Here is a 15,690-nt window from a genome sequence, read left to right as displayed (position 1 = left end):
TCTGAAAAAATCAAAATACAGAAGTGAATTCACAAGAAAAAACAAAATCTGGTTAACCAGTTCACCATATCATCTTAATATTTTATAAAAAAGTAAAGCATGTTAACTTCAATGATGAGAAAGCCTAACAAGTCATTCACTTCTACTCCCATCACTCTCTCTATTTGATAAATAGAGAGGCAAACACAGAAGCAGATAAAGTGTACAGACTGAAATCCTCACATAAAATCCTGCAAAGCCCACTAAGATTTAGGATGCATCCAGTCCATTTCTACCTTTCTTTTAAAATACATTTTCATTGCCATTCTATAAATGGAATTGCACAATCCTTGAGGAATTTCACTTAACAATACAGATGAGCTCATCAGCCCTGTGTCCAATGGTTGCAGGGAAGTTCAGCTTTATCTTCTAAAAGATTACCAAGTCTAATGAGACCTTATCATAGGCTAGGACTCAAAAGGGAACAGCAGAGAAGGGATTTATGTGAGAACCTGAATAGAACACTTGACAGGGCATGGGGAGAGTTTTATTAGTCTGGTTTTACATATGGTGATAGGAAAAAAAAAAGCAGATACCAACCCATTTCCTGCTTTTGAGTTGCCTTTGCTGTCCATGCTGAGCTGAGAAAGGACATAGTGAGGCGCTTTGGCACTGTCGGCATCAAATATATCCATGTTGGACTCTTCACAATCTCGACGTTTGATCCCTGGCCTCTGCTTTGGATTTCGTTTGCGTGATTTACGTGGCACCTCAGTGTTATCATTGTAGGAACTGGTACTCATGTTACTGAAGTTGGAGGGTGAATCCTCCATCCACATACTGCAGCTCTGTTCTGAATCCAATCCACACCCCTCATCCTGGCAGGACATCTGACTGTTGTCCAGCAAGTCCTCAGGTGGTGGCGAGATGTACAGGACTGTGTGTCTCTTCGGCGTTGACTGCTGCTGCTGGACCGCATTACTGGTTAACTGCTTTTCACTTACCCCTCTGGTACTTACCCCCACAGCTGAGGAGCAGCTCTCCACTTGCATAGCCTTGCTGTCAGTGACTGAGGTATAGTAAATGGTAGGACTGGATAAGGTGGTAAAGGAGCTGCAAGCACCGCCCATGGAGGAAGAGGAAGGAGCTGAAGAAGCATCTGCGGTGTATAATTCAGAAGTAAATACAAGATACATGGTTCTGTGTGTGCTGGCTATAGCAGTCCCATTGACACAAAGTGATTTATGAACAGATTTCTTTCCCCCAACAAGTATTTGGAATTTGGTAAGTTTTAGAATGAAAATGCTTAAAGCAATACAGCCTAACCAATACAGTACTTTGGAAATGCCCAAATGAGATTTAGTATGAGCCACTGGAATCAACTTTTTTAAAGCTTAATGTTAATTCATAAAAATGGCTGCAAGCAAACACAGCTTTCATTGCCTTGGCTGGACTAATTATTTGTGTAGTAGCCATTTCATCCAAAATAATGTAAGCCCCAATGCAAAATGCTTATAATCCACATTCAATGTTCATTAAACCATTTATTGTTGGACATTTTTTTATTTTTGAAAAAGACGGGACTGTGTTTAGCCACAAAATATTAAAATAAGTTTCTAACCTATGAAGCAGAGAACTACAGGTCATTTTTAATGCAGACACTCCCTGCTTCAGAGGCAAATCCTGGAATAAAAATATGAGAAAATAAATGAGAAAAAGAGCTGCTGATTATTCCATTATAAATGAGAAACAAAATATAAAATCAATCGAGTTGGTAGGCAAAATGGAACTGGTATCAGTCACTATGACACAGCTGTTTGTTTTGAAGGTTCAAAATGTGTGAAGTATCTGCATTGGTGACATGCTGATACAAGACAACGTGAAATTTCTGTAATTTGACTCTTTCAGTCACTGTTTTTTCTCAGCCGAGTCCCTTATGCAGACAGAGACCACTTGGGACAGACCTCTGAAAAGTTCATATGAAGCAGGTTATTTTAAAGAACATGATTGTAACTCCTCTGGAGTTCAGACAGATCAGTCTGGTTTAGAAACATGAAAGGACAGCTAAATGATTAAAACAAACCCCTGAAATATTTCTGGACACCAACAGAATAATTTCCACTGAAGAATTTTAATGGACAAATCAGCTGAAAGCCTAGACTGAAATATTTCAGAAGAAGCAGTATGAACAATCATTAAGTCTTTATTCCTCAGTAAGCTGCAGCTGATTTAAAGAAACAATTGAATTTTATAGTCAGATTTAAGCTTCCTGCAGGGGAGATGCTATTTTCTGTATTTCTGCCCTGCTGACCACACCTTGCACAATAAACCAGAACCACAGAAATAAACTAATTTTTGAAAACAAATTGTACATAATATATATACATAGTTATCCAATATGTTTGTTCAGCTAGTTACTGGTGTCCTAGGGGTAATAGCTATTAAGAGGAACATGATATTTTCCTTCTCCTTGAGTTCTTTTAATCCAAAATATTAATCTCTCAAGTCTAAAAAGTCTAGAGATAGTTGAACTGTTTTATCCAGTTTAAGCAATTTAAAAGTAACAGAATAAAGTATGTTCAGCCATCATATATATATATATATATATATAGTGCTAACATCAAAATGTAGCAAACTTTCCTATAAATCAGCCTACTTGTGATTACCAGGGATATCAATAACTGATGAGAAAGAATTTTTAAACCAGTATTGTTTCTTACAACTTTTCTGTGCTAAATGAATTTAAAAGTAAACTTACACTACAAATTTAGTGGTCGTTACAGTTTATCCATAAACTTTTCTGCTTTTATCTTCATAGGAAGTCCCTTCCCCAAACCTCCCAGTGAAGCAGGAGCAGGTGAATGATACCAGTTCCATTTTCCAGTTTGTTCTTTGGCAAATATAGTGGCTGAAATTGGGAGAATTCAGTCACTTTCAACTGCATTCCATTTTAAAGGCAAATTTATCCTTTCTATATCATGCATAAATGCAATGCTCCCCCCCCCCCCAAAGACACAGGATTGGCAAGAACTATTAAATCTAGATATTAATTTCAGTGACAATATTTAGAAGCCGATTTGCAGCCACTTTGAGTTGAGAAAGACCTTTGCTAGTTGGGATGTTTGCTTTGTTAAATACAATTAGTTTCCATTCATGATTTATACACTCGGAAAGAAATAGAAATATGTAGCACGCATACAGCGTATATGCTGCATGCAAGCATTGGCAAACATATGGCACACATGTCAGTAATGCTGCAGAACTGGATTACTGAACAGCAGTATTTCCCCCATTTCAAATTAATTCTTCTTTAAATGGATGAAAATGAGTATCATGCACAGTACAACAGAGTGTATGCATGTCTCATGCTTGCCTGTGCACGAAAAGACTTTGACAAATCAATAACATTGAACCAAGTAGCAGGGCTCTCGAATTGGAAGACTTTCTCCAACAGATTAATATCAAAGATTTATCTTTTTGCAGCAAATATGGGGAATGTTTTAGAAAGTTCTTTTAAGAGACCTGGAAGAAAAATTTAAAAGGGACATGGTCTGCATTAGAATAGGTATGTCAAACACTGATCATACCCTGCTGAACAAATGGTTCAATGCATATCCTGCCCAGAAATGCAAAAATTGTACTTTTCCCTCAGTTTCCTAGGGAAAAACAAATTACTGTTTCCACCATTTTATCTCCTCCATTTTTTTCCCCCTAGAAGTTAAAAAGCCTGTATGTGCATGAGTATGTGTATTTTTCTTTGTACATTTAAAAAAGATATACTATCCATTATAAATTAGTTATACTCTCCTCCATTTACCAGATACATCCCTGTGTAACAGTAAGATTAGATTATCAAAACAATATCCAGTTAAACAGTAATAGCAAGAAAACCTCTCTCTTTAGCCTTATATATTCTCAGATGAATGTCATTACCATCCATAAACATACAAGTGTTTTAAAGCATGTACAGGCCAGTGCCTTCTCTTATAATTAACAGCATGTAACAAAGTATGACACATATTACAGCCAATGAAATAAACTGGCTATATTAAACTTGTGTTCTAAAGTCTATTTGGGGGGATAAATTAGTAATTGCCTTAGTAACATTTTAAGTTATGCAAGTATTGAGAAACATAGTAAAATATATGTTTTCTCACAGAGTTTGCAGGCCTTTAGTCAATGCATCTTCCTTTGAACTGATAAGTAAATGGGGTCAAAAAGAATTAATGAAGTTACTGTAAAGAATAAATCACTGGATGTTTCATAGGTCACATTTTGGTTTATCAATTTACTCTAAAACCAATGACAACACATGCATATCTGATACTCAAAAGAGATCTACTGATTGAATATGCTGCATTTGGGAGTGTTAATTTTTTTTTTTTAATTCTGAAGTTTTCAGTAATTAAAACACGACTGGTATTGCTTTAAAAGGGGAGAACATTTTACATTTCCTGGTTTTGAGGAATGAAGTTTTTCTCAACATGCAGATAACCATCCAAATATACACAGTGGCTGCTCAGTGCAGGGTGTACCTGTTCAGTGATCTCTCAAGTTAGAATGGAAACATACACATCCTTCCCCAGTTCCACCATTTCTTTTATTTGACATTACTTTCTTTAGACACATATAAATGGGAATAGTTACAGGTGGCTCTTTCATTTGCAGCTTAACAGTGCTTGTAACGACAAATATAGTTTGAGTACATACGCTTTGAAATATAAGACTGAATATGTTTTAACACAGCCTCAAAATAAAAATTGCTTTTCAACACTGAACAGAAGCCAAGTGCATGTTATGGCAAATATGCAGCCACAAATTGTACACCAGCATCACAAGGTAGGGTTTGGTTTGTTTTCCTTTTTTTAATTGAAAAAAAGGAGAGAGAAAAGAAAACTACTTCCACATTAGTGCAAGTTTGATCACTGTTAAAACTAAACCTCCTGAATCCATTCATTGCCATCACAGTAACATGTAAGGTAGTTGAAATAAGTAATTCAGAATTTGTTGCCCATCCTACAAGCTATTTTTTTCCTCTAGGAGAGGCAGAATGTTATCAAACAGTTCAGCATAAGGAAGCCCTGGTTCTGGTTTGGACTTCATAATTTGCATCAATAATAAGCAATTCTGTAATGTGTAAATGAAAGAGAGGAAATAACCAAGAACTAACAAAGTGCTTGGTGCTGGAGTTCAGAATGCAAATAAAGATAACCAATTACTCTGTACAACTCCAAGGAAGACTACACTTCAAAGAAATTCCAGTTGTTCATGTTATAGAATCATAGAATAGTTACCAGTCATTGTACACTTGCCTCCCAGAAAATCTAAAGAGGTGCCTATTGCTCCCAAGCATTCACCTCACTTTCAGGCAGTGAACAGAATTAAATTCACAACCAAGAGACTGAGTGATTCAAGTTCCTCTGAAAACAAAAAGCAACCAAAAAAGCAGGCAGTGAAAGAATGGATGCAACACACATGTGGCACAAATGCACGCTGCTAAAAGTCACAGGCTAATATAATGTCAGAGACTAAGGGAACACAGAGCAAAGAGCATCCCCATGAGCAAATCAGTGTAGTCTTTCTTTTCAGTAACATAAAACATTGTACAAAGAAAATTTATTACCTCCTGAGTTAGCAACTAAGGCAATTATATATATTTCTATATCCTATTATTGTGTGAAGTCAAACAAGGCATTCAGCTTCTAAAAAAAAGGTCTGAAAGGCAGGAAAATTTAAAAAAAATCACTACTTGGCATTGAAGGAGTCTTATCTTCAGATAACACTTACGTGGAGCCAATCCTGAAATCCTTGTTTGCTTTTTCCAATGAGATCCTTAAATACAACAAGGATTACCAAGTCCTCCAAAAGAAACAAATAGTGTCCTGATGACTTTTTTTTCTTAATTGCAGCTGGAGTGCAAAGCAAGTCATTTCCCAGACTGGAAAACTTAAGATTGTGAACACAAAGAAAAGTGGAGATATTTTGGGGGTTACAAGTTTTTCAGCCACCTGTGTGCATGAACAGCCAGGACTAGCAAAAAGCCATTCAAGAACTTGCCTCTTCCTCATAGCCTAGCCTGCATCCTGCATAACCCCTATGCTGTGTTCAGAAAATAAGCGTCAAGAATGAAAAGTCACCACACACTGTGAAGTTTAGGTGGTATATAAGCTTAATATATGAAGTATACCCATTTATTAAATTTGTTAATTTATCTAAAGTGTCATGTTCTTGATAATACTTTTGTATGTTAATTTGCTTATTTGAAACACTAGACACAGCAGAACAATTTCAGAACAAAACCAGAGGGTACTATGCCAAGCTCCTGCTTTTGGTGGTGGAAATAGAGAAAGGAGTCTGGGATAGGAACAGCCCTGAGTCTTGTGGCAAGAAGGCAGATGTGAAGCGATGAGTGGTGCTACTGGTGAACACCTGTGCCAGTGATGGGGCTGAATTAGCATGAGGTGGCCCTTCCAGCACCTCCGGGAGCTTCACTTTTCTCTTTACACTATTTTTGGGCTATTGATCTGCATGTTCCTCTGCCTGTATGATTAATATCAGTACTAGGTTGAATACTTAAACAGGGGAAGTTAGATTGGATATAAGGAAGAAATTCTTTACTGTGAGGGTGGTGAGGCACTGGAACAGGTTGCCCAGGGAAGTTGTGAATGCTCCATCCCTGGTGATGTTCAAGGCCAGGTTGGACAGAGCCTGGTGGCATGGTTTAGTGTGAGGTGTCCCTGCCCATGGCAGGGGGGTTGGAACTAGAGGATCTTAAGGTCCTTTCCAACCCTAATTATTCTATAATTCTATTTGCAAAATTTCCACCATCAGCCCTTGTGTTGTCAAAGGTTTGAAAGGTAAACACCAGAACTTACAAAGTGGCTGCAAACCTGCTTTTAACACCTCACATGACAAACTTTGTTTTCTACTTTTCTTCTTCTCATATTACTGATGTAATACAAAAAACTTTTCCAAACAGTTTAGTCTCAAATCAATATCAATCCACTCTTTAGAAAGAAATAAAAATAAAAAAAAGAAAGAAAGAGAAAAAAAGAAATAAAAAAAAAAGAAGAGACTTATGAAGAAGTCTGAAAGCAAGACCGACCTATACCCTGGGTGAGATTGGATGGGTTAAGTGTCTCTGGCACTATCTGTCTTCACTATTGACAGACACTGTCACAACCCACCACTCAATGCCTGTCTCTGAATGGCGAAGCTAAAATGCAAGAGAAAAAAGACTAGCATCCCAGCAAATAAAATAAAGCAATCCAATTCACCAGTTATTAAAAACACTCAGGTTCAAGATAGGTAGGTTAATTTATTTTACGTTAAGCCCAACAGTGTAAATTCCCCTTACATTCACATGCTGAATCAAGCAGTGTATTATACTTTGGGTAAAGACATCAAACAACCTGGTTTTGTTATAAATTACATCCATTATTAAATTAATGCTCCAGATTAAGTATTTAAGTAGAGCTTTTGTTAGTGCCACTCACACAGCAATTCCATGTATCTTAGATCTTTCTTCCCCACTTGGAGCAATAACTGTCTGCATCCAAGCAAGTCAGAACTCTAGGACCCTCAGCTGCTCTCTTCAAGCTCTACCTGTCATCTCCTCGGCCTCTGACACCCTAAAAGTGTGTCTGTACAATCGTGTTAGGATTGATGGATCTGACAAAAAACACTTCAGCTGAAGAAACACTCTTGTTCTTTAGAGACGTGGTTGGGTTCTTCCTAAGAAATAAGAACTCCTATTGGCCTTCACAAAGTTGTTGATGCAAGGAGGTGCCACAACAACAGTACAGGCTGTTCTCTTTTTGCCCTTCACTGGCTTTGTTTTTCATTATTCATTAAGGAATGGGAAATTCTCTTGTTGCAAAGCAATTCTCAAGCCTTTCTGATGCAAGAATAAGAGCCACTTAATGCAAGAATTTGCCATTAAAAATTCTCTCAATGATAAAACTTGTGTTTGAATAGTCCTGGAAAGTTGGATTTACTGACTACATGAGATTCAGGAAGTTTGAAAATAAGCTTCATCTAGGAAAAAGAGATAATCTAGACTAAATCTATATAGCCTTTTACAGGCAATTAAAGGAAGGTCTGCTCCATGCAGAGCAGCAGGTATGCACTCAAGGCACATTGTCCTGGGTTGAACTGTAACAGTAATTTTTCTCCTTCTTAGTAGCTTGTGCAGTGCTGTGTTTTCAACTTTAGTCTGAGAACAATGCTGATAATACACCAGTATTTAAATTGTTGTTAAGTAATGCTTACCCTGATCAAGAACTGCACGGAGTTTCCCGGAAGGCCCAGTTCGCTTCTTAGGTCAGGCTGGGTACTGGTCAGCGGGTGGTGGGCAACTGTATTGGGCATCACTTGTATTCATTGGGGTTTCTTTCTTCCCTTTTTAGTTTTATATTCCCTACCCTGGTTATTTCCCCTATTATTATTATTATTATTACTAGTTGTGGAGACAGTGTTCTCACAGGAGAATGAATATTTGGTACATGAACTCTGAGTAACTCCAAAAGATACAGAAAGGACTTGAGAGGTCCAAGGAAGCTTAAGCAAGCAAGATAAGAAGCTGGAATTCACTGAGTGATGACATCTGTGGACTGTTGGCAAGGGTTCGAGGTCAAGTTCTCACACCTGTGCTTAACCAATTATATGTTAGTCACTAAGGGTCTTTGCCATGGAATGGACTCAGTCAGAGATCAATGAGATCAGACAAAAAGCCATTTATTGCAAAGCATTAACTCCTTATATACTATTGCTTACACACACCTACAGCAATTTGGCATATCATGATTGGATATTTGTCTTGAAGACCCTTAGTGACTAACATATAATTGGTTAAGCACAGGTGTGAGAACTTGACCTCGAACCCTTGCCAACAGTCCACAGATGTCATCACTCAGTGAATTCCAGCTTCTTCTTATCTTGCTTTCTTAAGCTTTCTCGGGCCTCCCATGGCCTTGCTATATCCCTCAGAGTTATTCAGAGCTCATGTACCAAATATCCATTTTCCTGTGAGAACACTGTCTCCACAGGTCTTCAAGACAAGTATCCAATCATGATATGCCAAATTGCTGCAGGTGTGTGTAAGCAATAGTATATAAGGAGTTAATGCTTTGCAATAAATGGCTTTTTGTCTGATCATATTGATCTCTGATTAAGTGCATTCTGCGGCAAAAGGTGCCCAAATAGGGACCCTCTATAAGTTCACACTGAAACGGAAGAGGGTATGAATCGTGGTGCCGCGAAGAAATTGGCTGGAATCGATCTGGCTGGACCAAGATCGGGAGGCAGAAGCCTCGGAGGAGGGAATCCTCAGATCGGAGCCTTGTGAGCCCGGAAGACACTGTGCAGTGCAAATAAGGTGAGCAGCTGGATGGTTGGAAGCGAGCTTAAGGATGGGAAAACAGTTAAGTAAAGAAGAAGAAGCAATACTTAAGCTCTTCCAACATATCCTCTCTGTGAGAGGGACAGACTATGATGAAGCTATGCTAAAAAGATTGCTGCTCTGGAGTAAGGAGAAGGAGTTAATTGTGGGAGTTGGCGAAGCCTTTAATCTTGAGACTTGGGAGAAAATTACTAAGGAAGAAGCCTCTGTTTTATGAGTGTTTTCAGTCCTTCTTAAGGTGAAGGGAGCAACCTTTAAAGAGACAGACTTAAAGTTAGTGCTGAAATGGTTGAAGATGCATTACCCAGAGATTGATGAGTCTACTGGATTTGAGATATCCTTGTGGAATGGGGCAGGAGTTAAGCTGTGGAATGCAGCCATGAAAGGCAATGACACTGTGAAAAGTTTGTTAGTCATTAGGAGAACTGTTTTAGAGATGTTAAAGTCAAAAAATGAGATCATGGAGACCAGCGCGCCCCCCGCCCTCCCCCCCGAACCTTTGCCGGTTGCCACCGCGGCTGCAAAGACTGAGGACATGGATGAAGACAATCCTTTCGACTCAGACCCTATTGACCCCGAGAAGGAGCCTGTGCACATTCATCAGTTTGCTGTTGCTGCTCCTGAGATTCTGACACCTGATAATGCTGATGCTGACCTGGATGGTGCTTTTGACCTGGAGCCTATTCATTTGGAAAAGAAGCCTGATTTATATCCCCCAGATCCTCATGATAAATGGGCAGCTGTACAGGGAGAAGTGAGACAGGTGGGGGATTTAGATGTATTGCACGGTTTCCCTGTTTTGTATATGCTGGTTCAAAACCCGCAGTGGGAAACTCTCTTGTATGCTCTTATCAGGGGTATCAGACAGAATGTGTCAGACCGTGGATTTGGGACCCCACATACAACTCCTTTGATACAGTCTCTCTGTGACACTCATGAACTAGAAGTTGGTAAATATAAGTATGTCCCCGTTACTATCAACCCTTAGAAACTTTTATAGATACTGCTGGCCACTTCTTCTGACGTAGGCTGGCCACCTGTGTCAGAATGAGCGTGCATTTTGGTCAGTATAAAAGCCCAAGCCTCATGTGATGTGAGGGAGGCAGAGCCTCTGCGGGGACACCCGCTAAGGTTGAGCCTGCCACCTTGCACTGCGATGATGCTTCTCGGAGCTGGTTTCCTGATAGTCTTCACAGGGTCCTTGTGCCATGCTCTGCACCTGGGACCGTGTAGTGGAAGTAATGACTGTCTGGATTTTGTGTTTCAAATATTGCAATTGTGTGGAGTGTGTATGTGGGATCCCATGTGTGTGTGTGTGTGATGAAGGCAGACAGTGTTCTGTATATTTTTTGTTGTCGGGTTCATGTGAAAGTTTTTAACGGGTAGCAGATTAACATTTTGGGCAAGAAAGGGTTAATGCAAAAGTGCAGCAGGTATTTGTTGCTGCTGCTGAGCAGGCAGGCATTTATAGCAGCTGCCGAATAGGCCTGCATTTGTAGCTGTGCAAAGCAGGGTGAGCGACTCTGGGAAAAAAAAAAGAAAAATAAAAGAAAAAAAAGAGTGGAGAAGTACATTGGAACTTCTGGGATCAGCTGATGGGCTGAACCTGCCTTCTCCCCATAGGGACAGCTATTGGGTAAGAATTTTATGCATGCTAAATAATTAACTAATTCTAGCTGTTATTTGTAGTTTTATTGTGTATTGGTTCCAGCTTCTTTTCCAGCCAGTGTACTATCAACAGCACGTAAGGGATTTGATTCAGTGACGCTTCACATTCCATTCACATCAGAATGCTTCTGCTTTAAGGAACCACTTTAACCTGTCTATTTCTCAAGAACTTATAACCTGGAGGAAGGGGTAAATTTCTGTCCTCCTACCTACAGGTCCACGGCGGCTGCCTGCAAAGTTTGTCAAGCCTTGCCATGAGCTGGACAGATGAGTGGAAGAACTCGATGCATCAGCTACAGGAGCTGACCATGAATACCCCAAGCAGAATGAGATAGAGGAAGAGAAAAACAAATGATTGCAAAACATCACTTGGGGGTAACTGAAAAGTAACAACTTGAATACGTGTGCTTGTAAATTATTAGAAGCTGTGATTTTGTGTATAAAACCACCTGTATTTACTAGCCAGTTGCTAATAAGAAACTACACCTTGTATTGTATGGATCTAGCACTTGTAAAAGAGATGTTAAAGAATGCAAATTTGCAGCAGCTGCTAGAAAATGCTAAGGCAAAAGCTACAAAGATTCTAAGATGATGGTAGTGTTATAAAGCAGATAATGGAACAAATTAAGAGGGTGGGAGAACTCCACTGTAAAATTTCTTTGGTTAGTCACTCGCTGCCATCAGCATCTTCAACATGCTGATAACACTCTGTAATAGTTACTCTGCTAATGTAAATCTGTGTGTGCTTTGCTGTAGTAGTGACTTGTTACTGGATGAAGCAGGTGAAACTCTGCATTGACAACAGGGTGCAAAAACTGATATTGACCAAATGCCTGCTACTACAGTCAAGGGCAAGACTAGGTTGGCCTCTGTGTCTGCCACCAAGAACCTTTAGCTTCGCTGCTGGCTGCAACCCAGCAGGCATGGAGCGGTGGAGACACATGCCATGCCAGACCTTGATGTGAGGGATGGCCTCCGCTGTTATCAGAGAGCCATCCAGGAGAAAAAGGGCAGGCCCAGCTGTGTACAGCTATCAACAGGACCATACTGACTGCCAGAGAAACGTATAAAGCCAGAACTCAACAACATAAAGAAACAGCAATGACAGAAATCTTTGTAATATCTATTCTATTATGTGTGACCATGGGTAACAGACAAGTACACTGGGCACATCTGTTAAATCCTCATTATTCCAACCTGTTACATGGTGTGTAGGATTCACTGGTATGCCACATGTTATAAAGGTTCAAGTGACTTCAAATCAGAGTAATCTTAATAAAATAAAGCTGCCTAGAGTAGTGGGTTGTTATGTTACACAAGTCAAGCAGTGATAGAGCAGACATACCAAATTGTAAAAAACTTTTAGTAAAACTAAGAAGGGGGAGATGTGGAGACAGTGTTCTCACAGGAGAATGGATAGTTGGTACATGAGCTCTGAATAACTCTGAAAGATACAGCAAGGCCATGGGAGGCCCAAGGAAGCCTAAGCAAGCAAGATAAGAAGAAGCTGGAATTCACTGACTTATGAGAACTGTGGACTGTTGGCAAGCGTTCGAGGTCAAGTTCTCACACCTGTGCTTAACCAATTATATGTTAGTCACTAAGGGTCTTCAAGGCAAGTATCCAATCATGATATGCCAAATTGCTGTAGGTGTGTGGAAGCAATAGTGTATAAGGAGTTAATGCTTTGCAATAAATGGCTTTTTGTCTGATCATATAGATCTCCGAGTCCATTCCGCGGCAACTAGTGGTAGTAGCAGCAGTAAATTTGTATTATACTTTAGTTATTGGACTGTGCTTATCTCAACCCGTGGGATTTACATTCTTTTGATTCTCCTCCCCATCCCTCGTATAGTGGGGGAGGGAAGAAGCTGGGGGAGTGAGCAAGAAGCTGCATGGTTCTGAGTCTGGGCTTAAACCACAACACATAAAATTATTAAACTTGTTCGTATCTATGCTAGTACTAGCAAGACAGAGCAGCCAGGGCACTGTACCAACATACAGCACAAGGAAGATACAAGTTTAAAGAACATTAGGATCTGGTTTGACACACGACTGAAGCAAGAGAGTTGCAGACAGAAATCCGTGAAAGACATGCTCCTAGAAAATTACAGGAAGGTATTTCCAACTGGGAGGGTGGTGGGAAGCCTACAAAGAAATGGAAGTTTTTACAGTCCCTAGAAACCAACTACAAAGAATAATCTTTTTTTTTCTGATAATCTGTTTACAATATGCATTTTTAAACCCAATATAATAGAATTAGTAGTAGCACTGGCATCCCCTTTGAAATCTCTGGGAATTATTTCTGTATCAACAGGAAAAACTGACTAATGACAACAGGAAGGATGATAAATTGACAAAATATTTTCAATAAAAATTAAAAAGCCTGACTAGCTATTCAGAAAAACAAACCACCCCACATCTCCTATATGAGGCTTTATTAGAAACTTCAGTTTCTAATGATGCCTTGTATCTTGGCAGAGGAAAACATGACACATACCCCTCAGCACGCAGCCTCCACCCCACGGAGGATGCAAGTATTTTTATCCATTTCTCTACAGTAGCAATTGAGAAGCAAAGCCTTATTTTCATAATTTAAATGACCAAAAATTATTATGGCAAGTATTTCATCAACTCTGATGATTAAAAAAGGCAATTCCACCTGTTTGGGACAAGTAGTTAATTCCTTTAATTAAAAAGGAGCACAAAATTGACATGACCACAGAAAGGTAAAGCTTCATTGTTTACCAAATATATTTTCAGGATACGGTCATAGATGCTTGAGAGCCATAAAATATCAATACATCACAGGTTAATTGTATCCAAATATGAAGAATGCAAAAAGAGATCAGTAAAGACATTCCAGTAGCATAAAATCCATTCTCCTTTTGCTACAAATCTGGAGATTTCGATTTGAGATAAGAACTGGAAACTGTCAGAATGGAAAAAAAGCAGGAAATACTGTCCTGTGGAGCAATGCAAAAAATATGGAAATATAGATATATTTGCCTCTGCGGCAAATGGAGAGCAACTTAAAAGAACAACAGCAAGCTGAAGCAGCTCATCCTGAGATCTGCTACAGAAAGAATGAACAGATGGTAAGCAGAGAAGCAAGTTTCTGTAACAGTTTTCTTCACTGGAGTTTCCATAGGTTTAAGCATTCCTGGTACTGAAGATGGAAAGCAAAAATGCAAGACTTTTTAAAGTACATGGTCAAAAATATTCCTGAATCATCCCCAAAAGACAAGAATGATGTGTTGACCTACCAACTAGACAGATGGCTCTGAGAAACAGCTTAAATCAGTGTGAATTTTGAGCATTTGAAGCATTTGTTCAATGTGTCTTGATCAACAAGAAAAAACTGTTCAACCTTTAAGAACCAACTGGAAAGAATCAAGCATCCCTCCTTGCAACTAGAGCTTAAAAAAACGGTGTAGAAGGCAATATTAAAGCTTCAGGCACATTGGTTTCATGTAAGAAATCTCCAGGCACAGCTTACAATAACATTTCTCAGCCTGAAATCTTCATGCATTTCAAGAGTCTAGAAGATGATTCATATTTAATGTGCTTATGGTACCACACCAGGAAAAATCCTCCTTTTCCTGTCCCCTGAATAAAGACACTTGTGATTCCAATAGCAAGCACAGAGAACAGTTTCTAGCAGTATTCTATATCCTTTCCCTCCCTTCTGCTTTCCAAAACAATAACAGAATTAGAAGCTTGAGATAGCAGCTCAGGTTGTGAACACTGCCCCTCAAAATCCTAGAGTTCTGTTAAATGATACTTGCCTGTTTGATATTCAGAGAGCGGGTAATACCTTTTGTCTGGATGAATGAGATGCACATTTATTAACTAATTCATTAAAATCCAATCAGCAGTATTCCATTTCAATATTCATAAAACTGGTCTGTAAATCACAAAACAAATTCCCAAATGGAAGAACTAGAAGTCTGCCCCTGCAAGGTCATCACTGCTAAAACCAGCCCATCCTGCTCCTCAAAAAAAAGAAAAAACAACTGAGAAGTTAACTGCAGAAATATCTTTTTCTCACCTATAGTGTGATTTATGTGGAACAAAACCCCAACAGCAAACTGACAGAAAAACCTCAAGTAAGTTGAGAAAATGAACATGAGCTCACAGCTCAAAAAGCCAACTGTATCCTGGGCTGCATCAAAAGGAGAGTGACCAGCAAGTCAAAGGAGGTGATTCTGCCCTCTCCTCTGCTCTCGTGACACCTCACTTGGAGTATTGTGTACAGTTCTGGTGTCCTCAACATAGAAAGGACATGGAACTGTTGGAACAAGTCCAGAGGAGGCCACGAGGATGATCAGGGGACTGGAGCACCTCCCATATGAAGACAGGCTGAGAAAGTTGGGGCTGTTCAGCCTGGAGAAGAGAAGGCTGCGTGGAAGCCTCATAGCAGCCTTCCAGTATCTGAAGGAGGCCTACAGGGATGCTGGGAATGGACTCTTCATTAGGGACTGTAGTGACAGGACAAAGGGTAACAGGTTAAAACAAACAGGGGAAGTTTAGATTAGATATAAGGAAGAAATTATTTACTGTGAGGGTGGTGAGGCACTGGAATGGGTTGCTCAGGGAAGTTGTGAATGCTCCATCCCTGGCGGTGTTCAAGGCCAGGTTGG

The 15,690-nt window shown here is 39.5% G+C and overlaps 1 protein-coding gene across 1 annotated transcript in view; it reads right to left on the bottom strand.

The window, feature by feature from the left end:
- The window catches only part of LOC117438010 (nuclear factor of activated T-cells 5-like), a 105,428-nt gene that overhangs the window by 57,729 nt on the left and 32,009 nt on the right, over nt 1–15,690 (bottom strand). The window contains exon 3 of the mRNA XM_034073350.1: nt 580–1,138. Coding sequence (XP_033929241.1) covers nt 580–1,138 — 559 coding nt within the window. The remainder of the gene's footprint in view (nt 1–579; nt 1,139–15,690) is intronic.

The sequence above is a fragment of the Melopsittacus undulatus genome, chromosome W (genome assembly GCF_012275295.1).
Source record: "Melopsittacus undulatus isolate bMelUnd1 chromosome W, bMelUnd1.mat.Z, whole genome shotgun sequence".
Lineage (NCBI taxonomy): Eukaryota > Metazoa > Chordata > Aves > Psittaciformes > Psittaculidae > Melopsittacus > Melopsittacus undulatus.
The sequence above is the reverse complement of the archived record's forward strand: the minus strand, read 5'-3'. Positions and strand labels throughout refer to the sequence as shown.